Source organism: Trichechus manatus, unplaced genomic scaffold, assembly GCF_000243295.1.
Source record: "Trichechus manatus latirostris isolate Lorelei unplaced genomic scaffold, TriManLat1.0 scaffold00024, whole genome shotgun sequence".
In the NCBI taxonomy this organism is placed as follows: domain Eukaryota; kingdom Metazoa; phylum Chordata; class Mammalia; order Sirenia; family Trichechidae; genus Trichechus; species Trichechus manatus.
The window spans coordinates 18662535-18690460 of NW_004443960.1; the positions used below are offsets into that span (position 1 = coordinate 18662535).

The 27926-nt window shown below is 42.4% G+C and overlaps 1 protein-coding gene across 2 annotated transcripts; it reads left to right on the forward strand.

Moving 5' to 3' along the window:
* The first annotated feature begins 355 nt into the window (after window positions 1–355).
* On the forward strand, window positions 356–27816 carry LYRM1 (LYR motif containing 1). 2 transcript variants are annotated; one of them, XM_012554662.2, is made up of 5 exons: window positions 356–3364; window positions 3657–3898; window positions 16777–16935; window positions 21441–21533; window positions 26977–27816. In XM_012554662.2, exons 2-5 carry the CDS (start codon window positions 3845–3847, stop codon window positions 27091–27093), a joined length of 423 nt encoding a protein of 140 aa, XP_012410116.1. In that variant the 5' UTR covers window positions 356–3364; window positions 3657–3844; the 3' UTR covers window positions 27094–27816. The 2 variants fall into 2 exon arrangements, with proteins under 2 accessions (XP_012410116.1, XP_004373371.1); XM_004373314.2 differs by lacking the exons at window positions 356–3364; window positions 3657–3898 and adding an exon at window positions 4170–4272.
* Window positions 27817–27926: the final 110 nt, after the last annotated feature.

Consider the following 27926-nt stretch of genomic DNA (forward strand, 5'->3'; position numbering starts at 1 on the left):
TCAGGAGCTACTACAGTACTAGAACCTAAAACAGAAGTCTTTAACTTCTGATTCTACTTTCCCATACACCAAAAAGTTTTATTTACCATTTCTAATACCGAGTTTATGGAGGCATGGGTAGTTCAGTGGTAGAATTCTTATCTTCCATGCGGGACATCTGGGTTTGATTCCAGCCAATGTACCACCAATGCAGCCACCACCTATCTGTCAGTGAAGGTTTGCATGTTGCTATGATGCTGAACAGGTTACAGAGGAGCTTCCAGACTAAGACAAACTAGGAAGGAAGGCCTGGTGATCTACTTAAAATCAGCCAGTAAAAATTCTATGAATCACAACAGTCTGGTCCAATCCCAAACCGATCATGGGGATGGTACAGGACCAGGCAGTGTTTCGTTCTGTTGTACATGGGGTCATCATGGGTTGGAGACCTACTAGACGGCAGTTAGCAACAATAGCAACAATAACACTGAGTTTACTACAAATAGTCCAGGCACCATTTAAGTCCCTCAACCCCCTGGCTTAAAGGACCAATCCACCCAAAGAACACACTAGTTATGGTTGTGAGGTTCAAAGGGAAAAAGCAAATTCTTTCTGTTTCAGCCTACTGTGACATGGGTTCAAGAGGGCAAAATCAAGGAGGAGTCTTGATTAGCCTCTCTTAAGTTAACAATGTGGTCAAGGTAAGGCTGAAAAGCAGGAGACTATTAAACGAATAGCCCCAACTGAAGGCAAAAATAGGTTACATCCCTTGGTTACAGGGCAGCCCAGAGATGCCAACATAGTGGGATCAGTCCCTCAATGGTCATTTACCTAATGTAACCCACTGAGTGAATTTCTAGCGCCAACCTGCACCTCAGCTGAGCGTTATTAGTCATCCGAAAGACCAGACCAGGAAGACCACTGCAACACAAATCCTGCCTCTCTACAAAAAAAACAACTTCAAACTTAGATCCTGATGGTCACCTTTGTAGACCAACAGGGGCATATTATTATTACTTGGCCAATCCTTCAACCCTAAGTTCACCCAGAGCTGGATGCAAAGGAGGATTCCTATACTAGAAGACTTACTATGCAATTTAAAATAGCAGCACATAAGACATGATCCTTAAGCAAAAAGGTGTGCCCTCAGCTGAACATCCTGCTGAATTTTCTCTTGGAAAACAGATAGATTTATCTGCCAGAAAAGACTCAGGTGACCATTGCCTCTTCCTCTTGCACTCTCAGCAGGGTTACTTTTTACTACAATAGTCCAACAGTCTCTGCAAAACAGTAAGTGATAAGACTCTAGGAAAGCCCACAGAATTAAAAAGAAGCATCATTTTCTCTTCCCTTCCCCTGCTTGCTCTTATTTTGCCTATCTATTTTGAGATCTGTCCCCACGTTTCTGACCTTGTCTGTTTTTCACTCTTCCCTTTGCTCACTTAACTTTGGCTATTACTGCCTCCACACATTGTCCCCCTCTCCATCCCTTTTTCCCCCAGTCCCTGAACCTCATTCCAGTCAGTTTCTGCACTAGCTGTTCCTGGAACCTAGAAGGCACGTCTCCTTATCTTTGGATGCCTGACTCCTTTTTACCTAAAAGTCAATTTGTCACCTCCTCAGAAAGGTCTTCCTTGACTGCCTCCCAGTTAGACACATTCTATCACATCAATCCTATTTTCTTCACTTTGATTATTTATTATCTGTCTCTCTGTTCCAGTCCCCACCCTCCTCCGATGTAAGCTCAGTGAAAGCATGGACTTTTTGCTTGTGCTTACCTTTGTACACCCAGTGCCTGAAACACTGGCTAGCACTTAGTAGCCAGTCAATAAATATTTTTTTAATGAATTTTGCACTATTTATTCAGTGGCAAACTAGGATCCAAACCAATTAAGGTGAGATCAGCAGTCATTCTTTTCTTTTGTTGTGTTTCTGTGAAACATCTAAACACACTGTTACTTGCATAATCAAAACATTAAATATTCTGTTTCATCAGGCCTGAAAGTCCTGAGAAGTAGAATGGGACTCTCTCCTCAGCTCAGCACGCGCCTTATGATAATTCTTCTAATGATATGCATCTCAAGCTCAGTTACAGAGGGGCAGGATTTATGGACACACTCCCTACTCATAGGACTCCTAAGATTTGGGCACTATCTCTTAAAGTTCTTCAGAAAATACAGTCCTAGATTAGATGGAGGATTTCCAAAGAAAACGTCAGCACCTAAACTGGAATCATTACCCTTCACTCTGAAATCCATGACAGGCTACAGGACTGCTACCTGGTGATTTTTTTTTTTTTTAAACCAACAAAATATCAACAAAGAGACCATTCTTAGTTTTCTTAATTACGACAATTTTTCACATCTGTTATTGCTTTGTAATCGCCTTTAAAACACAACTAAACAGATCACTACTGCCTCACTGAAGATCACCTATACACAAAGAATCAGCTAAATAATCAAGATGGAAATCAGCACAAGACGTAGGTGTCATTGAAGACGTGTGTGCCAGACACACAACTGGAGAAGGAAATAAAAGGGCTATTGTCCAATTGTGGAAACAAAAAAGTAATATGGGATTTTCTGTTCTTTGAAGTGTGGGTGGAGAGCAATACAGAAATCCAGAATTAGCCCAACATCAAATAATTTTGGAAAGAGTTGACAACATGTAAACTCCTCACACATAAAGTATTTAGAGCAAGAGACCTTGATTCCTGGGCGATGATGCCATTTAGGAATCTTTGAAAGGGCTTTGGAATTCTGGTATTCATAGGAGAAAATGCTCATTATAATCGGGAGCTACCAGGCATTGAGAGGTACTCCCGATATGACACAGCCCGTAAATGAACTATTACAAAGCTTGCAGTAAAGATCTGGGATAGAGGCTGAGCACCAAATTCAAAAGCGGTAAGCAAGATACTAAGTGCCATTTAAAAAAAAAAAAAAACGATTGCCACACAACCACAGTGAAGTAAAGTGGAAACGAGGGGTGTGCATGGGGGAGATAAGGGGTGAGGCGGCATGGGAAAAAAACAATACATTTGTCACCCCGTCCCACTTCCTATACAGGACACAGGCAAAGCCTCGAGCCCCATTACCTCAGGCACAGATGGTTACCGTTTATAGCAAAGGTGCACAGAAAGGCCTTCAGGTCTGAGCCCCTTAATTCCAGGGCTGTTAATGATTAAAGAGAAGGATGGGGGTGGGGAGGGAAATGAAGGCGGAGGGAGCTGGAGATTGACCCACCAACTCCCCCTTGGGCTCCTACCTCACAGCACTTACCCGGGGCATAGGGCCAGAGTCTGCACCCACTCCAGGGCAGCTCCGGCCCCAGATCCCCAGGTCCTGTGTTGAGGGGTGCTGGCGGGGGGAGGCAGAGACAGTAGGTAAGTTTTCTGAGCCCTGCGGCTGACACGCCACAGGCTCCCCTCACAGCCTCTTCTTCCAGAGAGACCAGTTCAGACTGGGCGCTGATTTCCACTCCCCCCTTTACACCTCCCCTTTCTCGAAGGTACCGAACCCCCGCCCCTTCATCTCTCAATTTCCCTCTTTCCTCACTTACTCCCTACCCCCACCAAACTCACAGCTGCTCCAGAGGTTCCTCCAGTCAAACCCTTTCTGGAAACGACGGCGGCTCGGCGGGTCCAAACCACCTACCATCCCCACTTGCGTTTTCAGGCTTCCTACCCCCGCCACCACCGCCTCATCTTCCACCACTGCCGCCGCCTCCTTTTCATCTGCGGCCCACCGGCGGCAGCCGCCCCGAAGCCCCGCCCCCTCCATCGCCTCCTGCATCATCACTTCCGGTAACCCCGCAGGCCGCCTGCTCCGGGAGGGAGAATGAGAGGGAGAGGGGCTGGGAGAGAATGGGTGGAAGATTGCGTCACAACGTACGCAAGGACGTACGAAGCCGTCGCCAAGTAAGGGCAAAGACAGAGCGACGGGGAGGGAGAGCTAGGAGGGGCTGGACTGGCCCATTTTTTTGGCTGGAGTTGGGGGAGAAGAATAGCGAAAGGGGTAAAGGGAAAATAGGGTTAAGATGAGGTTGGCTATATTGTTGAGTAGACAGCGGAGGGTGGAGTAGAGTTTGAATTTCATGGAGACTCGAGACCACCACCCGACCTGAGAGTAATATTCCCACAAAGCTCCGCCCGGTGGTTTGGTCCGGCCTGGCCTACCAGACCTGTCTGCGCTCCTTCGGCCGCAGCACCGCTGGGTTCCTGGCACCGCCTCCTCCCAACCCGCCGGGGGCTGCTGCGCTTCTGTGGGTGGGGAAAGGCAGGACTGACGCAGAGTGAGTGTAGGGGATGGAGACACTGACTCCAGGCGCGGGAGACTGGGGAAAGGGGTTGGCTCCCCAGGGGTAAGGATGGGAGGGTGGGCGCGGGGTTGCTAGGAGACGCGCTTGTGTGACCCCAGCCTCGCGAGGGCAGCTCGGTGTCATCGCCACTGGCCTCGGGATCCAGCCTCAGGGAAGCAGCCCGCGTGCAGAAAGGGGACACCTGGTTTGGGAACGCGGAGATGCCGGTTTGGGGCCCATTAGAAACTTCTGAGTCATTTGGATTCCCAAATGTGAGTGGGAGATAGTAGGGGTTATTCCCTCCTACCCAGCGCGCCAAGGGTAAGAGGCGTCTGGCTGGGGAAGGCTGACTCAAACGAGGCCCCGTTGAAGAAAGAATACGTTCTAGGACCATGAAAGCTAGCTTCATAATTCCCTCGGACTACAAACTTGGGAACACGACAAAAGCCTTGCTCCGTGACTTTCCATTCGAGTGCAGGAGATGCCACCTGGGCTCCCTTTTCAGAGGAGGAGACTTTCTGAGATCCGAGAGAAGATAGGGGATGAGCTTTCCGGGTGGGGAAAAGAGCAAGGAAAGGTTCTGATGAAGGAAACAGCGAGAAGGCCATGTGGCTGCAGCAGAAAGAGCAAGTGTTGAAGAACTGGCAGGGCCTGATAAAGCAGGGTGTTTTAGGCTATGGTAAGAGCTTGGATATTATGTTAAATGTGATGGGAAAACCGGCGAAGGGTTTTAAGAAGTGGAGTGACCTGACCTGAGTTACATTTTTTGAAAAATCACTATGGCTACTGGATAGAGAAGGTTGGAAGTGGTCAAGCCTGCTGGGAAGCTGTTGAAGTAGGTGAAGGGAGAGATGTTGCTGTTTTTGACTAGAGTAGTCACAGTGGAAATGGAGAGAATTAGATTCAGTATAGTTTGGAGCAAGACTTGGCGGCTGAATTGAATATATGGTTCTTGAGAGAGGGAGGGACCAAGGATGGCTCTTAATGGGGAAGACCAGAGGGAAGACTGTTTGGAAAGGACTATCAGAAGTTCTCTCTTGAACATAGTAAGTTTGAGAAGTTTATTAGCCATCCAAATGAAGATGTCGAGAAGTTAGATATGCAAGTCAGTGGTAAAGTCATAGTTGGAGATAATAGATATTTGGGGTTGTCAGAATATATATAACCTTGGAAGAGGTTGTAGATAAAAGAGGAAGGCCCAGGACTAAACTCCCTGGGGCTTTCAACATTTAGCATTACACACAGAAGGAGAAGCCAGCAAAGGACAGTCTTAACAAGGCCTCAAAGATATAAGGAGGAGCCCCCCCACCCCGTTAATATCCTGGAATAATGAGATCTGCCCTCATAATCAGTGAAGACTCATCTACCCATTGGCTAGCTTCTACCCGTCAGCTAAGGCCTGGTTCAGGTCTCATCCCTTCTTTCCTCTCCCAGCTGTCAGAGCTTTTGGACTTGTGTGCAGGTAATTTGTGTCCATTATAGCAAGCCTGACTTTAAATTATTTACATGTCTGTCTCCCTCATAAACTATAAACTCTTTGAGAGCTGGGACTGTTTCTGCTTTGTGGTCTCCTGGCTTCTAGTACAGAGCTTTGCCCAGAAGGCCCAACATGTCACTGTAGCTGGGTAGGAACACAACAGTAGGGTCACTGTATTCATAAGGTATCTGCCATGAAATTCAACAGTTTCTGACAAAGGGGTTTTTGTCCTGCCCCTGCTGTCACTTCTGCCACCACCACAATCTAGATACAGTCCATTTTAATGGGAATAGTGTCAGAAAAAGAATCAGAAGGCCAGGATTTCAATCTTATCTGCCACTAACCAACGGAGTGACCTTGGGTAAGGTCCTTCTCTTTGAGCTTGAGGGGTTGGCCTAGATTAGAGATTGTAAACTGACAAGACAGATTCTACCCACAAACATTGTTCTGCCTGCAAAGTGATTTGAACTCTTTAAAATTTGCTTGTTAACATTTAAAAATTTGACATGAAAATCCAGATTTTTTACTTCATTTGAAAAACCATCTCTGTCCTGAGGCTCCTACACAGTAACAGTCAACTGAAGCTTCCCCCTTTTTATGTGGCTCATGTTTGCATGACCCTTGTGGGCATTTGACTTGGAATCATTGGTCTTGAGCTGTGCTGTCCAGTATGTAGCCACTAGCCACATGTGGCTATTTAAATGTAAATTAATTAAATAAAATAAAAAATTCACCTCTTCAGATGCACTAACAACGTTTCAAGTGCCCAGTAGTGACCTGTGGCTTACCCTGTTGCACAGCATAGACACAGAACATTTCCAATATCACAGAAAAGTTCTCTTGGTCAGTGCTAGACTGGAGGATCTTGAAGGTACCCAGGGTGCTAATTGTTTCCCACATGTAAAAATGAATCAGTCGTGCCTGCTACTCTCAAGGAACTTGGTCTTTGCTCAGGGGCCTCTGCAGATGACAAAAGTTGTTCATTTGATAGTTATTTGATAGTTGGAAGGTACTTGGAAGCTGCACCTGTGCAGAGTACCATTATGTATTAGATGGTTGGAACAAGGGTCAGATGCTAGAAAGCTCCAGCTGTATCTACTGTTATAACTGAAGCCTTTTGCCAGTTTCCTATTGGCAATTCCTTAAAAAATTATTTCAAAGGAGGAATTTAAATTAGTATTTTGAGCTTTCCAACTTCCCTAGTTCCTATGGAGGGTTGAAGATCCTGGCTGGGTAGTTATGAATGAATGACTGGGGTTGGTTGGCCTAGTTTTCCATCTATTTTTAGCCCTTCCCATACACCTCTAACACTGCCTTCTACTTTTGGTAACTGGTTCCCACCACCTCCAGCTGACCCTTACCCTACCTTTGTCTCCTAAAAATGCAGATAAAGAAACAGATACTTAAATGTCTTTTGAATTAAAGGGACCAAGAAATTTGGTTTCCATTTAGAATTTCTATCCCTAAGGGGAAAAAATGGCAGTATCTCTTATGGTTACAATAGCCTGATTGGAGTTCCCCTACACAGGTATAATCCAGTGGTGGCATAATATATTTAGAACGGGTATACTTGCCTTGCAGGGTCTTGTTTGGGATAGTTATTTTAAAAGTCTGCGAGACATCAATATTTTTGGATTTTCCCCATGTTCTTAAGACTTTCCATCTGACAGAGTCTAGCCTAATTTCTTTTCCTTTAAGTAAAATAAAGATATGGTCTAGCCTTTCCACCCTGCCCCCACTGTATTCTTGTCACTTTCTGTGTAAAAAGATGCTGTTTCAGAGAATAGCTGTGGTATGATTAAGTACACCACGCAAGCATATCCTGAGATTTGCAAAACAGTATGTGGCATTACGCTTCCCTTTTTGGATTCTAGTAACCAAAAACTGAATCCAGAACAGGAAACAAGTCCATGGTGTGTGTGTGTGTGTTGACTGATTGAGCGGGGAGGGGAGGGGAGAGGGAGAGAGATGTGTGGGGCACAGTTTATCTTGAAGGTTACTCACTTTGGGTAAGGATGATACTATATAGGATACAGATATACGCCAAAAAGTAGGGAGTATAACAGATATAGGAGAAAATTGCTCTGAAGGATAAACAAGGAGTAAGAGATAAAGGAAGAAAAATAGGAAGGGAAGTCTGGTGATGCCTTTGGTGTTGGCACCAGCATTATATTTCCAGTAAGAAGCATGCGCTGTGGTCTGAAGATAAGCTGTGCCTCCGACAGGGTTATTTACTCATACTGAAGAACAATAGCCCTTTACTGTGCAGGGATTATTAATGATCAGAGGGAAACAGCTTTAGGAAAATTCACTACTACCACAAAGCAATAAATTCGCCCGCCAACAGACAACATCTCCCCCTTCCCACCCGCAGCAGACAAAGCATAGGATAGATCAAAGAGGCCTCATTGTTCCTCTATTTTCTCCTATTCAGGTAACATTTGCCTTTGTTAACTCACAGTGCTAAGTGATTTACATAGGTTATCTCTTGAAAATCCTTACAACAACTCTTTGAAGAAGGTACTATTGTTACCCTGTTTTACATTTTAGGAAACTGAGGCTTATATCTGCTGTTCCTTACAAATGTGGAGAAACTTTGAGTGCCTAAAGCCAAGATAGTCATTCTTTATCTAGGACAAGAAAGTCTGATTACTTTGGTATTATCAAGAACATTTCAATTCCCTAGACATTTTCCAGATGATGGAAGCTTTAAATTACAATTTTCTGGCTTGGTTTGATCATGGGGTGCAATGGACTTTATTCCCCTAAAGGATAGTTTTTCAAGGAAAAAAAGTATCGGAATCCTATTTTTCTGTGTGTTTGTTTTCTAAGCCTCAGTAAAACATTTAAGGCTAGTGGACGAACCCTAACTGGCCTTGTAAGAATTAGAGTGTAGGTTACATCATAACTGTATTTTATGCTACCCTAGATGGAACTGAGGAAACCCTTGTGGTGTGTAGTGGTTAAGAGCTACGGCTGCTAACCAAAAGGTTGGCAGTTCGAATCCACCAGGTGCTCCTTGGTAACTCTGTGGGGCAGTTCTACTCTGTCCTGTAGGGTCACCCGGAGCTGGAACCAACTTGACAGCAATGGGTTTGGTTTATTTTTTGTTTGTTTAGATGGAACTGATGGGTCTTCCCCCAAAAAATAACATTGAGTCTTCAGTTCTTTATCTTTATACCCACATCTCCTAAAAACATTGTTGTGAGGGCTAATTAGTATTTTAAAGTGCTATGACATCTTCAGTTGGGAAACCTGGCCCAGATACCACCCATGTGTACCTCAGGATGAGAATGGACATCACTGGTAACCATTCTGTGTGAGTAAATTTATTCCCCTAACAAATATTTTTCAAGCTCCAATTATGTGCCAGGCCTATGAGTGTAATGAATGAGACATAGTCCCAAATCACCTTCCTCCCTCCCCTTAACACACACACACACAGTGGAGTGAGAATGGTAAACAGAAAATTACACTAGAGTAGGATGTACACTGTGATAGGAGTAAGCTGTGTGCCAGGGGTGCACATAGGAGGGACACTGACCCCGTCTCAGTATGAGAAAGGCATCTTATCTCACAAGAAGTGATGTAGAAGCTGAAGGTTGAGAAGCAGCAGTTAGTCAAAGAAAGGGCATTTCAGGTGTGTGAACCTTCATTTGGCAAAGAGAAGGCATCCCAGAAGTAAGGAGATAATAGGGCAGGATGGCATAAGACATACAGTCACTGGTGCACAAAGAGCACATAAGACTGGTTTTGTGGGGGTGGATTTCACAATCTTCTGCCTACCCCCCCAAAAAAAATCATAATAAAGTACTCAGGAGAGAAATTTGGCTACACTGTAGTCATTAGTTATAAGATGATGAGGGGAAAAAAATCTACCTATGGAAAGGAGTCTTTCCCTTCACCGGGGCTCAGAAACCAAGGTTAACTCTCTCCTTGCTTCTTCCTGTCCCATCTCTTGTACTGCAACACTTTTTCTTCAGTAGAAGGCAAAGCCTCATGAGAATACAACATTTGGAATTTTGATATTCCTAACACCAGAGTCATACTTCTATAAATTTCATCTGGAGAAAGGGAGTTTTTCATCTCAGGTCTTAAACTCCTGAAGTGTTCATGCTGTGATGGTCTTTCCAAAGGTGGGGAAAAGGATGAAGTGAATGAAGCCCCTAGTACTAGCAGATCTTTCCATAGGCCTTCTATAAAATTAGATCTAGACATGCCTAGTGTCTAGCTGTGCCATATACAATGGGCTCTTGGAGCCTCCCCAGATCCTTTCATTGTACTTAAAATCTTACAGCGAGTAGAAGGGTGAGTGGGTGGGGTTTTTTTTCTGCTTTTTTTTTTTTTTTTTTAAAGAGATTGATCACTGCTCATTACGTGTCCGCATTACTGACTCCGGAATAAAAACGGGAAAGTTTGTGGTCAGACAGGAAAATGATCAACCAACCTTTTTTGGCTTTCAATCTTGACTCTCCTGTCAGTTAGGGAGTATTAGGCAAGGCTCTTGTTTGCCGTGTACAAGATTAGTGAATCATGAGTTCTTATCATTTGAAATCCAGCAGATTTTTTAAATTGTGAATCAGACCATGTTACCCCCTTACTTATAATCCACCAGTGTCTTCCCTTTGCTCTCAGAACTCTTTTCCAAGGCCCATCCTGCAACTTGTGCTGGCATCTGCCGACCTGTGGCCTCATCTCCTCTGTAGGCTTCAGCTGTATTCACATTGCTCTTTGAAGTTGGTTCCCACCTCAGAGCCTGTGCTCCTTCTGTCCTCCCTTCCCTCACCACCCTCCCCTTAGCTGTTCCCATTGATGGGCGCTTCGTCACCATTAGGGTCTCAGCTGAAATGTCACTTCCTGAGAGACGCCTTCCCTGACCACCCAAAATAACATTATTCCTGCCCCTGCTTCTTAGTATCATATCATCGTTTCATTGCTTCAGAGCACATATCACTGTCTGAAATTTTCTTGTATATCATCTGCCTCTGCGCCTAGGATATAAGCACTAGGAGGGCAGGGACATGGCAGCTTGTTTATCACTGTGTCTCCACAACCTAGCACATGCCTGGCACATGGTGTTTACTCAGTAAATGTTGAGTGAATGAGTGGACAGGGTCCCATGAGAGAGAAGAGTAAGGCCTGTGGGTGGTAGCATTGTAATGAGCCGCCTGCCCTGGTGTCTCTTTTATGATGTCAGCTCCCTTTGGAGTTGGAGGGAATAGAGTTACCACGGGGAACAGGCCAGCCAAGTACACAGCCTCCTTTAAGGATGCTGGTGTATAAGAATTATTGAAGAAGGTCCATTGCAGGGTAAGGGGAGGGCAGATGGTATATGGGAAACCTTAGAAAAAGGATTATCACAATTCATGTCAAGGTACAAAAATTGCCTCCTTTTGCTCTGTTTATAACACGGGAATAGATTTGCTTAGTTCCCTTTATCACAACTGGCTAAGTTCTTTAAAGCTAATCAACAGACATTCAACAACATTTATTGAGATTGAGCAGGCTATTAAGTGATTAAAAGCATGGGCTCTGCTTCCAGACTGGGTTTGAACCCTGGCCCCGTCTCTTGCTGTCTGTGTGACATGGGGAAAGTTACTTAACCTCTCTGCATCAAGTTCCTTCTTTGTAAAATGAGGATGGATAATAATATCGACCTTATAAAAAACAAAACCAAACCCATTGCTGTTGAGTTGATTCCAACCTTATAGAGTTGCTGCAATGATCGTGGGAGTTAACATACGTAAAGCACCTAGCAAAATGTCTGGCACAGAGTAACTACAAAGCAAATATCAGCTCTTAATATCATCATTGGCGCCCTGGTGGCACAGTGGTTAAGCACTTGACTGCTAACTAAAAGGTCTGCAGTTTGAGTCCACTAACCACTCCTTGGAAACCCTATGAAGCAGTTCTGCTCTGTCCTATAGGGTTGCTATGAGTGGAAATCAAGTCGACGAAAATGAATTTAGCTTAATATCATCACCTCTATCCCATTGCCATCGAGTTGATTCCGACTCATAGTAACCCTACAGGATACAGTGTGACCACCCCATAGAGTTTCCAAGACGGTAGTCTTTACAGAAGCAGATTGCCACATCTTTCTCCCACAGAGCAACTGGTGGGTTTAAACCGTCCACCTTTTGGTTCACATGTGAGCGCTTAACCACTGCACCACCAGGGCTCCTCATATCATCATTATTATTACTATAATAAGGCACAGTCCCTGCCCTCAAGGAATTCAGAGACTCTGGGACTAAAGAGACGTGTAATGAAATAAGAGCAAAAGAGCAGTAGCTGGGCTGTGATAGAAGGTGGGGGTCCTCCAAAAAGCTTCATAGTAAATAGGTGTTTACTTGGTGGGGTGGGGTGGGGTGGGTGGCAGAAAAGAGACATTCCAAATGGAGGGCTCAGCCAGGACAAACACCAGGCATGACACCAGAGTGCCTTAGAGCAGTAGCTCCCAAACTGCTGTTATTCAGAGTCCACTGTCAAAATTTTGGCTGTTTTGAAATTTTATCTCTATTTTAAATCGACTTAAAAAAAAAGTTTAAATACATTTATTTAAAGGAAGCTCTTTGTCACTACAAATATATCCATCTAATTCATGGGTTTGATGGACTGTTTTATTCTAATACACATTAAAACAATAACATTCAATAGAATAAATATTTATCTTGTACATCTAAAATCACCTCCTCAACCCATCTTTGGGGCATCTGCATTAGGGGAAACTTCTTCTGACTATGACCAGAGGCCACATGCACTCTCAGCAATGTCAGCCTTTTCTTAGTGGCACAGGCTTGCACACAGTAGGCGCTTGGTAATGAATTTCATCTCAGCACTGCATCGTGTAAAATCATACATGAGGTGTGATTTTAATAAAAGACCAGTTTCCAGGCTCACCTCGTATCTTTTGTCTTTCCTCATTCTGGGATTTGGGGGTTAAGAAGATTTAAAAAAAAAAAAAAAAAAAAAGCAAAGAGTTTCAAGAAGTGTCAATCTTAGAATAAAAGTTATAAAACATTAACTGTAAAAATGGTATAAGAGTGAACTTTATGGCCAGATAAGACTCAAGTTCTGTTGTGGTCCTCTAAACAATTGAATATTCCTGATGTAACCTGTGGGAAAATCCCAGCACACCCCATTGCATCAGCTCAACCCCCTGATCCTAGTGAAGGGGGAAAAATGGATGCCTCAGCCTCAAATGAATAGTGAGAGATAATTGATCGTTTCAGAGGAAGAATGTTGGTTTCAAGCCATTAAATCCATCAGAAGGAAAACGCTTCGGGAAAAGGCAGTTTTTCTAAGTGAGCTGTTTTCTATGGGCAAAGACAAAAAATAGAAGCCAAAAGGGAAAGATCTTTTTCATTTTTTTATATATGGCTGATTCAGTTTCTAGAAGCACCAGCTTTCTGTAGTAACAGATAGTTCGTTTGGTCAGCAAACATTTGTTGAATACCAGCTATGTGCCAAGCACCTTACTCGGTGCTGAGGATTCAGCAGTAAATAAGAGGGATGTGGTTCCTGTTTCCACAAAGGTTAGGGTCTTTTGGGGGAAGACATCAACAAGTCAGTATATGAGTGATGAAGGAGCCCTAGTGGTGCGATGGTTAAGCGCTTGGCTGCTAACCGAAAGGTTGACTGTTCAAACCCACCCAGAAGCTCTTCGAGAGAAAGACCTGGCAACTTCCTCCCTTAAAGATTACAGCCTGGAAAACCCTATGGGGCAGTTCTACTCTGTCACATGGGGTCACTGTGAGTTGAAAATCCACTGAAGGGCACCTAACAACAGTAACAACACAAGTGATGAGCACTACAAAGAAGAAACACAGGGAGCCGTGGGAGGGTTCAACAGTGGGTATGGTTGGGGGAGAGGGGAGGCGGGAAGGATTTCCTGAGACATCCATGCTTTTACTGGAATCTAAAGGATGAGTAAGGGTTGGTCAGGTGAAACGAGTTTGAGGGAGAACCTTCTAGAAAGAGGAAACAGCATGGGTATGTGCCCCCAAGGCAAGAAAGAACATGGTTCCCTCAAAGAACCAAAAGGAATCCAATAAAGAAAGAACAAAAGAAACATTTTTCTTGCCTTTTCTCTCAAGACTTGGAAGGAACTCGTAGGCTAGACTTGTTAATAGTCCCCAATGGGGAATACGCTGTAGACCCTTCTGTCTGGAAGTCTTTGGACTTGAATTTTCTGAGTCACCTGATGCTGGAGAGAAAAACATCACTTATCTCCGTTTCAGGATTAGTTTTCAAAACACTTAGACATAATTAAAGTGTTTTGAAAATAGTCCTATTAAGTACCAATTGTTAATTCTAATTGCAGGCCTTGTGTATCAGATTATGGTATATGGTCAGTTACAGTTTAAGCTGTGGTTCTTAGAGTAGTCAAAGGAAACCGGTTAAAGTCAGGCTTTGGAGAAGGTTGCTGCTGTCTTAACATGCCAGACCTTCTTCATTTTCCTCCTCACAGGTCGTGCAGTCAAGGAAGTGTCATCTGTTAATGACAGGGAAGTGAAGCAATCATTAAAAGATATTAGTGACAGACTCCCTACCCCTCACAGGAACTGATTCACATATTTTCATGTGAAACCGTGGAGTTTAGGAAGATCCAGAAACTCCGAAACCTGTTTCCTTAACAGGAAAAATGGCATCATCTCATCTGGTTTTTTATTAGAATCAGCCACAAAGCATGATGTTCTCACTTGGTTTTTATGAATTTCTTTTAAAAACGCTTTCTGTGAAGCATAATAGACTTCCGAATTGGTGTTAAATATAACTTTGGTCCTTTAAACTTTTGAATTGGGTGAAGTAGTGCTTTCAAGCCTTTCATCAAATGGTTAAGCCTCAAGAAAGATCACCAGGGTCAGGATAAGTAGGAGGAGCAATCAGATTTGAAAAAGATAGTCTCTGCAAGGGGAATTCCTTACGGTTATGGTACTTAGAATTTCTAGATAAACACACCTCCTTCCAGTTTCCAGCTGCATTCTTTAGCTGCCCAAATTGTTATAAGCTCAGGACCACCCTAAAGCATACAGCCACCAGATATTACGCCTTCCTCTTGGGTTGGAAGCGGGTCATGATTCCAAACAGCAGTGAGCAGCCTACGTCCCCATCCTGATGAGCCTGTTTGAGGAATACCTGGGATTCATAATGAGGTGTCCAAGTGCCTGGCCCCACTACTCACTCACCATGTCTGTTCCCCTTGTCTTCCCAGCCTGCCTGTTTGTTAAAAGCAGTTCAGTATCCATTATTCTACATCTGACTAATCAGATTCCTGCAGTAATGAGACTTTTTTATCTGTTTTCTCTAAGCTACTTTTAGATGTAGAAGTAAATAGTAAGGAAATAGGCAGAAATTTTTCCTTAAGTTAAACAAAAAACTAAATATCCATCAACAGGAAAATAGACAATTATATTGGAGTATCTTTATACAGTGGACTGATGTGCAACAATGAGAATGTATGAACTAGAGCTACATGTGACAATATAGATGAATCTTACTAATATGAGCAAAAAAAAAGCAAGTTGCAGAAGAATATAATACCATTTATGTATAAAGTTTTTAAACCTTGTAAAGCAATACTTTATAAAAAGTATAAAGATATGTGTGAGAATAATAAACAAATCAGGATAGTGATTCCTTCTAGAAGTAGAGGAGAATATGATTACAGAGGGTTAAATGGAGACTTCAACTCTGTATGTAATTTATTCTTTAAGGTCTGTGGTGGATATGTGGCTGTTAATTATATTATTCTCTACATCTGAAATATTTTTGTATATCTGAAATATTTTATAATAGAAATAAGTGAAAACTGACAGGAATTTTATTTTTAAAAATCAAAATAGGTTTAGGGAATATACTTAGTTCACATTCAGCCAAGTCCTCTGAAATTAAAACCAATCTTTCAGGGTGAAAACCCCAGAGGGGCCAGAAGATCTTCAGTGATCAGAAAGATTTTCAGTCATATTTATTGTCCAGCTCTTATGTGGACAAGAAAGTAGACTGACAGTTTTGAGAAATAATTTCCCACAAGGCTGTGGTGAATTAGAAGAGAGGTTGCAACCTGACAGCCTCTAGATGAAGCTGAGCCTACAGACTCATTTGGTTTGGCCTGTATAGTGCTCACATTTTCAAAAATAACGAATTATTGTCTTTTAGGAGATTTCTCAAAAGGAGCCTTGGTGACGCGATGGTTAAGTGCTTGGCTACCAACCTAAAGGTCAGCGATTCGAACCCACCAGTGGCTCCTCGAAAGAAAAGACCTGGCTTTCTGCTCCCATAAAGATTATAGCCTAGGAAACCCTATGGGGCAGTTCTACTCTGTCCTATAGGTTCACTATGAGTTGGAATCGATTCGGCTGCATGCAACAACAGCAGGAGATTTCTCATTTTAAAAAATCTGGATTGCCATCTATTCTCAAGCTGTCAGGAAATCTGGCATCCCTAGGCCCTCATTTCCACATGGCAGCAGCTGGCTGGAGCTGAGTAGCAACTGTTCCCTTTCAAGGCAGCCTGTCCTCTCCAGTGGGCCTCTGTCCCCACCCAGCCAGGTTCCCTCATTTATGTTACCTGCCAGGCACCCAGAGGTACTTGAGTTTGCATTAAATTCCAGTTCTCACTTAACTAGGAAATTCAGTTATCCACAAGGTCCCTTCTGCTAAGCACTCAGATTACAGACTACACATTAAAGCTTCAGTTCTAAGGTATTCTAGTAAGAGCTTAAAGAACAGTAAATGTGAATTTTCATTTTGCTGTGCTTGTAAAATTGACTGTCATGGCAAACAGCACTGTTGAGCAATCCTCAACCTTGGGAGGATGAACACAGCTAGTTGAGAGATAGCTGGTGTTCCTACTACACCGTTCTGGCAATGCTACCAAACAGATCTGTTGAGAAAGAGCAATTATTTCTAGACTAATTAAAGAGCTTGATTAAAAAAAAATGTACATCTGCCTAGCTGCCTACCCTCAAATTAAATTTTTATGTAAATTTTCCCTCTTCTATTTTGGTGGGCCTGAAGATGACAACAGCCACACGACAAGAAGTTCTTGGCCTCTACCGCAGAATTTTCAGGCTCGCGAGGAAATGGCAGGCGGCATCAGGACAGATAGAAGACACCATTAAAGAAAGACAGTACATATTAAATGAAGCCAGAACACTGTTCCAGAAAAACAAAAATGTAAGTAGACCCCAGTTGGAGTTTGCAAGGAGGGGGGCAGTTTCTTGTGGTGTTTTTTCATTTCTTCTCTGTCCTAAAAATGAGAGGATTGAACAACACAAGTCAGGGTGGCAGAGAGTAGGCCAGGAAGGGGCTGGATGCCCAGCTTAGCTAGCTTGCGCAGCCACTGGAAAGTAGAGCCAGCCTATGTTTCTCTCTTGACGTGTTCCAGATCTCAGCCCAGTGGACAAGTGGCTCAGTGTCTTCAGAAGACCCCGGGAGCCAGGTGACCACTAGGCCGATGCGAGTTTTCCGAGGCGGAGCTGTTCCTCACACTGAGCCTGTTGCCAGCCACTCCCACAGGAGGTGTGCAATTACATTTTTTTTTTTTTCAGTTCATAAACTATTCAAAGCCTCCAAATAGAAACACATTCAGCAGGAAGAGAATAGGATTGAGACACAGGGTTCCCTTCACAGTGTAGCTTTGAACTCAAGCCTCTTTGGCTAGCAGAGTGAGTTGGCCCTTTGAGACCACAGAATTGGGTAAAATAGTGCCTCCATTAGCTGGTTTAACCAAATTCTACACCCAGAGACCAGGGAGCCAGAAACCATTTCTGAGAGGCTCGATTTGACCCATTCCAACAAACCGTAAAGCATTAGCTATTAGCTCCTTATAAAGACTGTCTGGCACCAAGCATGGAAAGAGGCTTTCAGCTCCTGACCTTTCTTCAGCCTCCTTCTCATTGATCTAATGGAATAAATGCTGCCACTGTTCCCCTTGTGAAACTTCCCGACAGTCTATTCTCTTGACTTTTTTTCCTCTCTGACCCCCATCTCTGTCTCCTTTTGGGCAGTGTCTGCTCCACACACCCTCCTGCCAGCTGTAGGGTCCTCTGAAGGTCAGTCGTCCGCATTGAGGCCTGCAGAAGGAGCAACCACCTTATGGTTTCACCTTTCACATCTGAATACCCAGCCTCAGCTTCTCACCAGCCGCCTGAAACATCTCACCACAAACATGATGGCCCAAAGCAGAACTCATCTTTCTGCAGGAGCTCCTCCACTCCCCAGCTTGCCCATTTCTACCATAGTTTCTTCACCACTCTGCAAGTTTTTGCTCTCATTCTTTCATTCAGCAAGTATGTGAGTGCCCACCATATACCAAACACCGGACTAGATGTTGGGGATTTAAAAATGAACAAAACCAAGACAGGGTCAGAGGTGGTTGTTGTTGTGTGCCATTGAGTCAATTCCAACTCATAGTGATCCTGTAGGACAGAGTAGAACTGCCCCATAGGGTTTCCTAGGCTATAATCTTTACAGAAGAGGATTACCAGGTCTTTTCTCCCGCAGAGCTGTTGGGTGGATTCAAACCTCCAGCCTTTCAGTTAGCAGCCAAACACTTAATAATTGTGCCATCAGGGCTTCTTGTTTTCAGAGGTAGATGGAATTGACTGTGAAATTACAATTGGGACAAGCACTGCAAAAGAAACACTCCTAATCTACGGTACCTTCCCTTTCTTCTCTGAATCCCTGAAGCCTCCCTGCTTTTTAAGGTCAACTGGCTTTTGAAGCTTCCCTCTGCCTTTCTCACCCTCCTCCAACTTCCCCAAACTTTGTCTCTTCTTAGTGTAGATGGCTTATGCCCAACCAGTGTGCATACCCATGAGGTCCTTAAACAATCATTCCCCTGAGGAATGGAAAAAAGGTGTAACTGTTATTTCTATTAATTTTTTTATTTCATCCTTTAAAAATATGTATTTTGTATATATTTTATAATGCATTTATTAATCCATATAGGTAATTTATAAATCAATAAGCTAAGTTATAAATTAGTATAAATACATATATGGCAACTCTGGGCTCAAATTTTTTATTGAAAGGAGTACGTCATCAAAAAGTTTGGGAGCCACTGACTTATACCTACCCCTAAGTAGTTGATCATATTCTCTTTTTCTTATTCTTTGTTTTGTTTATGTTGGCCTGGTCTCTTTAACCAGGTTGTTAAATGCTTAAGCACATAGACAATGTCTTGTGCTTCTCTCGTATATCCTATGGGACCTGCCTTGTGGTCGTCACTAAATTAACGAGTATTACAAATACTTCGATTTGATTGACCTGCTCTAGGAAGTCTATCTCAGTTTCTCTGCCCTCCCCCAGCCCCACCCCATGATGGCTAACTCTTCTGAATTCCTATAGCAGTCTATGCCAGTCATTGCCCTCATTGATTATGTTATGCCACCGTGCCTTTTCTGTAGCTTCATATATCAGGTAATAACCTTGATAGTTGAAGGCAGGGAACATGGCCTCACAGTGTCCAGCCTGGTAGGGGGAATATCATAGTAAGTGCCCAGTAAACTCTTGCGACCAAGCTCACCTGAGAATTGCTTGAGACCCTTTGGGTTTCAGTTATTATAAGAATCATTCCTTTGCCTCTGCTTGGATTAGCCCAAGGTAGTGTGAGCTAGTGTAGTGGGAGGTGTGGATACCACTGATAGTATATGAAATTATTTGGGGTCGGGGGTACGTGGATTTTAATTTACTATTAAGATATATACTTGTTTTATCATGTATCAGAAGGAAAATAAAATATCAGACCACAATTTCAGAAATATTATTGCTTAAGAGAGAATCATTTAAAGAAAAATATTAGTATAGGCAGTATATAGATATGGTAAAATCATGCAAGCAGCCCAGGAGTGACTGAAGTTTGGAGAACTCTAGCCCAAGCTTGTTCAGATGGAGAGCTGGAACCCCAGTCCTGTATCCACCCCCCCACTCTTACCCCCACCCCCCGTCCACCAACAATCCTCCTTAACCATATCTTTGTCAGGGGCTTCTCCCTTCTCCCCAATCCTGATACAGACATAAATTGCTTCTCGTCACCTCACTCACTGTAAGACCTTAATAATCCAAAGATGTGTTATGAATTGCTCTGAAACCCAATGGGCCAATGGGAACATGGAAACGTATTCCCAAGGTGGACATGAGAGCAACAGCTTCTGAGAAGCACATAGGTCAGAGAGTTGAGCCTTTGCCGCAAGGGACTCAGTTCTAGTTCTGTGCACTGCTGTTCCTGGAACTCTTCTCTGCTCCAAGAGGTACCAGAGGACAGGAATGCTCTTGGAATTTTCAAGCCACACAGGCCCAGACTTCACTGTGGGTGTCATCTGGGGCTGATGGAATCCTGGCTCTGCATTGAGACCCACTTGGCAACCCTTAGCAGAGCCATGTGTTGGCTCATTTTTCATCCTTGGCATGAAAGTGCTTCTCCCCCTAATCCTACCTGGCTTTCTGTTCTTCAGAATGAATTTTTCATCCCTTCACTTGAAACTAGACGTCCATGCGTTGACTAATTTGGAATTTCAAAATCCTTTTCTTCCCCTTAACCAATGAGCAAGGCAGTTTATAGTTCAAAATGAAAGATGGAGCATTCTGCAGTAGCCTACTCGGGGGTTCTAGACAGCATATGCTGAAACAACTTGGTTACTTTAGAACTGAATCAACATGGAGAGGGTGTAGAGAAGCACTCTTATATACAGTTTAAGTGGGCAAAAAAAGTTATACATTTTTGATGGGAGTATTGGTGTAACCTCTGGATGGTAATTTGGGAATATTTGCCAGAATTCAAAATGCGTAAACACACACCCTTTGATCCAGCAGATCTCTCTCTAGAAATTTATCTTTAGATACTTGCAGATGAGCACAAAAACAATTTTTACAGAGATCCATAGCAGAATTGTTTGTAATGGCAAAAGACTGTAAATAACCTAAATGTCTGTCAGTTGGGGGTTGCAGCCTTACATTGGAATTTTGTGCAGCTGTTAAAAAGAGTGGGGCAACTCTGTATGTGTGAATATACAAGGGGCTCCAGGTTATATTGTTAGTGAAAAAGCAAGGCTCAGAACAAAGTAAGCTGTGATTAACGTAAGAAAAACAAAAGTCTGTCTATATGTGTATGCTTATATATGCACAGAATATCCCTGGAAGGACACACAAGAAACTGCTGATAATTGTTGTCTGTGAAAAGGGGAACTGAGGGACGGGTAAGAGGGAAACTTATTTTCCATGCTGCATTCTTTGTGTTATTTGAATTAGTTTTACGATGTTCATGTATTACCTATTTCAACAATTTTTAAAATTTTAATCCACAGTAAATTTATTTATTAAATTGCTGTTGATTTTTCAAATTATCAATATTTAATTTAGTGGCTAGTGAATTGAAAAAGTTTCAGAAAACGTACACCTATACTTTATGTAAGGTGCCCTGGTGGCACAACGATTAAGCTCTCAGCTGCTAACTGCAAGGTTGGTGGTTCAAAACTCACCCAGCAGCTCCACGGGAGAAAGACCTGGCAGTCTGTTCCCATAAAGATTACAGCCTAGGAAACCCTATGGGCAGTTTTATTCTAACAAATGGCATCACTATGAGTGGAAATTGACTCCAAGGTACCTAACAACAACAACAACATTCTTTATGTAGCATTACAAAAATACTAACAGCCTCACCTGTTTTCTTCTGTTACTAGCTCACAGACGCAGACCTGATTAAACAGTGTACAGACGAATGCACAGCAAGGATTGAGATTGGATTGCATTACCAGATTCCTTATCCAAGGCCAGTAAGTGTGACTCTAGTTAACATGGGGTGGGTACTAATCCTTCTCAACCTGGCTGTTTCCAAGAATGTGTACAGAGAGGGCTCATGCTTGCAAGAAGCGTAGAGCTACTATAGGAGGCATGTTGGAAATAAGCTATCTTGCATACCACCAAGCATTGCAACAAACTGCAATGTCAGTGAAAGCCTGGCTTCTCCTACCTGTACAACGTTCCCATGTAAACAAAACATACAGCATTCTCTCTTAACCTGTGCCCTTTTTATGAAAATGTTCTCATTTTCCTTATTATAAAAGCTAGGCTTGTTGTAATAAAATAATAAACTTCAAACATTAAAGGAATGCATAAAGTAGAAAGTGGAAATTGGCAAAATCCTCACCCTACAAAAGTGACCACTACAACTATGAGGTTGGACCATAAGAAATCACCAGTATTCAACTCTCTGACATACAAAAACAGCAATTTCATATTGTATTGGTTCAACACAATAGTTTGGTAATATATCCTTTTAGTCTTTTTTATACTCATATACATACATTTTCTTGACATATCTAGGTTCATATTAGGCATACTGTTTTGTTGTCTGTTTATTTTGCTTGATTTATTCTGGACATCTTTATGTTCTACGTCACTCTTTTTCAATAGTTTCACTGTACACTATCGTATGGATGTGCTATAATTTAACCAGATCCCTATTACTCGTTGCCATCAAGTCAATTCCAACTCATAGTGAAGCTACAGGACAGAGTAGAACTGCCCCATCAGGTTTCCAAGGCTGTAATTTTTGTGGAAGCATACTACTACATCTTTCTCCCTCGGAGCAGCTGGTGGGGTCCAACTGCCGACCTTTCTGTTAGCAGCCGAGTGCTTTAACCATTGTGCCACCAGGGCTCCCTCAGCTTGCTATTAAACCCAAAATCAAACCCATTGCCATCAAGTTGATTCTGACTTATAGTGACCCTATAGGACACAGTTGAACTGCCCCATAGGGTTTCCAAGGAGCAGCTAATGGATTCTGCCGAACTTTTGATTAGTAATCAGGCTCTTAACCACTGTGCCACCAGGGCTCCTTAGCTCCCTATTAGTAGGCATTAATGTTGTTTCCAGTTTTCTACTACGCACTGAACATCTTTGCTTACACACACTTTTTTCCTCCCCTATATTAGTTTCCTCCATCACTTGTCTGTCAGTTTGCCATACTGTGGTAGCTTGTGTGTTGCTGTGATGCTGGAAGCTATGCCACCAGTATTTCAAACACCAGCAGGATCACCTGTGGTGGACAGGTTTCAGCTGAGCTTCCAGACTAAGACAGACTATGAAGAAGGACCTGGTGATCTACTTATAAAAAAATTGGCCAGTGAAAACCTTATGAATAGCAGCAGAACATTGTCTGATATAATACCGGAAGATGAGCCCCTCAGGTTGGAAGGCACTCAAGATACGACCAGGGAATAGCTGCCTCCTCAAAGTAGAGTTGACCTTAATGATGTGGATGGAGTAAAGCTTTCAGGACCTTTGTTTGCTGATGTGGCATGACTCAAAATGAGAAGAAACAGCTGCCAACATCCATTAATAATTGGAATGTGGAATGTACAAAGTATGAATCTAGAAAAATTGGAAGTCTTCAAAAATGAAATTGAACACATAAAGATTGGTATCCTAGGCATTAGTAAGCAGAAATGAAATGCACTGATACTGACCATTTTGAATCAGACAGTCATATGGTCTCCTATGCAGGAAATGACAAATTGAAGAGGAATGGTGTAGCATTCATCATCAAAAAGAACATTTCAAGATCTATCCTGAAGTACAGTGCTGTTAGTGATAGGATAATATCCATACACCTACAAGGAACACCAGTTAATACTACTGTTATTCAAATTTACACACCAAAGTTGAAGAAACTGAAGATTTTTACCAACTTCTGCAGTTTGAAATTGATCAAACATGCAATCAAGATGCACTGATAATTACTGGTGACTGGAATGCAAAAGTTGGAAACAAAGAAGAAGGGTAAGTAGTTGGAAAATATGGTCTTGGTGATAGAAACTACGCTGGAGATTGCATGATAGAATTTTACACGACCAATGACAGATGTATTTGCAATGATGCAAATACCATTTTTCAACAACATAAACAGCAACTGTACACCTGGACCTTACCAGATGGAATACACAGGAATCAAATCAGCTACATCTGTGGAAGGAGATGATGGAGAAGCTCAATATCATCAGTCAGAATAAGGCTGCAGAACAGACCATCAATTGTTCATATGCAAGTTCAAGCTGAAGCTGAAGAAAATTAAAACAAGTCCATGAGAGCCAAAGTACGACCTTGAGTATATCCCACCTGAATTTAGAGACCATCTCAAGAATAGATCTGATGCATTGAACACTAATGACCGAAGACCAGACGAGTTGTGGGATGACATCAAAGACATCATACATGAAGAAAGCAAAAGGTCATTAAAAAGACAGGAAAGAAAGAAAAAGACCAAAATGGATGTCGGAAGAGGCCCTGAAACTTGCTCTTGAAAGTAGAGTAGCTAAAGCAAAAGGAAGAAATGATGAAGTAGAAGAGCTTAACAGAAGATTTCAAAGGGCAGCTGGAGAAGCCAAAGTAAAGTATCATAAGGAAATGTGCAAAGACCTGGAGTTAGAAAACCAAAAGGAAAGAAGACACTCGGCATTTCCCAAGCTGAAAGAACGGAAGAAAATATTCAAGCTTCCAGTTGCAATAGTGAAGGATTCTATGGGCAAATATTGAGCAACACAGGAAGTATCAAAGCAAGATGAAAGGAATAGAGTCACTGTACCAAAAAGAACTGGTCCATGTTTAACCATTTCAGGAGATAGCACATGATCAAGAACCAATGGTATTAAAGGAAGAAGTCCAAGCTGCACTGAAGGCATTGGCAAAAAACAAGGCTCCAGGAATTGACGGAATACCAGTTGAGATATTTCAACAAACAGATACAACTCTGGAAGCACACACTCATCTATACCAAGAAATTTGGAAGACAGCTACCTGGCCTACCGACTGGAAGAGATCCGCATTTGTGACCATTCCAAAGAAAGGTGATCCAACAGAATATGGAAATTATTGAACAATATCATTAATATCACATGCAAGTGAAGTTTTGCTGAAGATAATTCAAAAACAGTTCCAGCAGTACATCGACAGGTAACTGCCAGAAATTCAAGCTGGATTCAGAAGAGGATGTGGAAGGAGGGATATCATTGCTGATGTCAGATGGATCTTGGCTGAAAGCCGAGAATACCAGAAAGATGTTTACCTGTGTTTTATTGACTATGCAAAGACATTTGGCTGTGTGGATCATAACAAATTATGGATAACATTGCGAAGAATGGGAATTCCAGAACACTTAATTGTGCTTATGCAGAACCTGTACATAAACCAAGAGGCAGTCCTTAGAACAGAACAAGGGGATACTGAGTGGTTTAAAATTAGGAAAGGTGTGTGTCAGGGTTGCATCCTCTCACTATACTTATTCAGTCAATATGCTGAGCAAATAATCCAAGAAGCTGGACTATACAAAGAAGAATGTGGCATCAGGATTGGAGGAACACTCATTAACAACCTGCGGTATGCAGATGACACAACCTTGCTTGCTGAAAGTGAAGAGGATTTGAAGCACTTACTGATGAAGATCAAAGACTACAGCCTTCAGTATGGATTACACCTCAACATAAAACAAAAATCCTCACAACTGAACCAATAAGCAGTATTAGATAAATAAAGAAAATATTGAAGTTGTCAAGGATTTCATTTTACTTGGAACCACAATCAATGCCTATGGAAGGAGCAGTCAAGAAATCAAATGACGTATTGCATTCAGCATATCTACTGCAAAAGACCTCTTATTAAAGTGTTGAAAAGCGACATATCACTTTGAGGACTAAGGTGCACCTGACCCAAGCGATGGTATTTTCAGTTGTCCCGCATGAGTGCGAAAGCTGGACAGTGAGTAAGGAAGACTGAAGAAGAATTTATGCCTTTGAATTATGGTGTTGTCAAAGAATATTGAATATACCATGGACTAGCAGATGAAAGAACAACTTTGTCTTGGAAGAAGTACAGCCGGAATGCTCCTTAGAAGTGAGGATGGCTAGACTCTGTCTTATGTACTTTGGACACATTATCAGGAGGGACTAGTTCCTGGAAAACAACATCATGGTTGGTAAAGTAGAAGGTCAGTAGAAGGACCCTCAAGTAGACGGATTGACACAGTGGCTGCAACAATGGGCTCAAACATAGCAACAGTTGTGAGGGTGGCGTAGGACTGGGCAGTGTTTTTTTTTGTTGTACATAGGGTCACTATGAGTCAGAACCGACTCCACGGCACCTAACAACAACCACCTATTAGTTTCCTAGCTGCTGTATAACCAAGCACCAGCAAATGAGTGGCTTTAAACAACAAAAATTTATTCCCTCTCAGTTCTGGAGGCTAGTAGTCTTAATCAGGGTGTAGGCAGCGCCATGCTCTCTAAGGCTCTGAGGGAAGATTCTTGCTTGTCTCTCCCAGCATCTGTTGCCTCAGGTGTTCCTTGGCTTGCAGCTGCAGCATAGCTAACTACAGTAGTCCCCCCCTTATCCACGGGGGATATGCTCCAAGACCCCCCGTGGATGCCCAAAATGAGCGGATGGTACCAAACTCTATATATACTGTTTTGACCTATACATACATACCTATGATAAAGTTTAATTTATAAATTAGGCACAGTAAGAAATTAACAACAATAACTAATAAAAAACATTATAACAATATACTGTAATAAAAGTCATGTGAATGTGGTCCCTGGGCGGGATGGAGCAGGAAGGTGTGAGATTTCATATGTGACATTCAGAAGTAAAATGCCCAAGTATGCAAAATCCATATTATGTAGTATATATAAACAAAAAAACCAAACTTCCCCCATCTTTGGATTCCTGTCTTGTTGTGTGATCTGTGGTCATTTTTAACTCCAAGCAGGCAATATGGCAAAGAAGAGCCCAAGCACTGGAATCAGATCTGAGTTCAACTCCTGGCTCCACCACTTAATATATACCCTTGAGCAGGCTGTTTAACTCCTCTGAGCCTCCATTTTCTCATCTACAAAAATTGGAATAATAATTCCTTATGAGATAATTGCAAGGATTAATGTGTGTAAAGATTGTAAGGATTAATGAGGCAGTGGTTAAGAGCCCGGCTGCTAACCAAAACATCACCAGTTTGAATCTACCAGCCTCTCCTTGGAAACCCGATGGGACAGTTCTACTCTGTCCTATACAGTCACTATGAGTCGGAATGGCCTCAACAGCAATGGGTTTTTTTATAGGTTTAGTGCTTAGCAAAGAGCCTGATACATAGTAAACCGTCAGTGAATATAAGCTGCTATGATTGTGATTATGATTATTAATATCATTATTTTTCTCATTGTTACTCAGATTCATCTGCCTCCAATGGGCCTTACCCCACTGCAAGGTCGGGGACTTCGAAGCCAGGAGAAACTGAGGAGGCTTTCCAAACCAGTATATCTCAAGTCTCATGATGAAATATCCTAACCCAGGAGAAGGTTTATTTCTGAGAATGATGAGCCAACTAGGTCTTAAATGTAAAACAGATGAGAAAACCTATATTCACTTATCTTCTAAAAACCTCCAAGATATTGGAATTCACCCCTGATGTGTGTCTACATGTTCCTAGAGTTTGCCAGAGTCTTGCTGCCTAAGTGGCTGATAGAAACCCTATGGGTCATGGACGTTTGCACCCTTACTGAAGTCATATTTTAAATCAAGACTAAGGCCTGTGGAAGGAAGAGTGAAGGTTAATAAAGGTTTTCATGGGAATGCTCTTAGCCACACATGCCAGCTGATTCAGAGAAATTAGCCAATTGCCAGAAGTTCTTATGGCTACTATGAAACTATATACCACTCTCAGAATTGTTTTAAATTTTCTTTTCAAATTATAGATTTGCTTAAAAGTAGGCTTTTTTGTGTGTCTTTTAACCCTTTCAAATAATAAACTCCTCTTAAAAGGTACATCCTATGGTTTTCATAGAAATTTTATGAGACCCATTTCCCCTTCCATAAATAAAGTGCATGTCTTAGTTAAATGCTTATGTTTACCTAATCTTAAAGCCTGTGATTACTTAGGATGCTGGATCTGGAAAAGCACTTAAAACTCATATTGTATTCATCATAAGTATTTTACCTTAACATAATTGAAAAGTACAAGGGTCAACCTGGCTTTCAAATTATGTTTAAACATAAACAGGAAAAGTAAAGACCAAAACACAAGGACTTACACCTCTGTAATGTGTGGAATCAAGTGAGAGTTCCACAGCCAGTCTGTGCATCAGTGCCATTGCCTTTGACCTCCGAAGACAATGGGCATC

What these genes read in the sequence shown, in the direction of transcription:
- LYRM1 (XM_012554662.2), top strand. Translation starts at nt 3,845, where the DNA reads ATGGGTGGAAGATTGCGTCACAACGTACGCAAGGACGTACGAAGCCGT. An exon ending in TGTTCCAGAAAAACAAAAAT is followed by an intron (nt 16,936 to 21,440) that starts GTAAGTAGACCC and finishes TTCTGTTACTAG; the next exon opens with CTCACAGACGCAGACCTGAT. An exon ending in AGATTCCTTATCCAAGGCCA is followed by an intron (nt 21,534 to 26,976) that starts GTAAGTGTGACT and finishes ATTGTTACTCAG; the next exon opens with ATTCATCTGCCTCCAATGGG.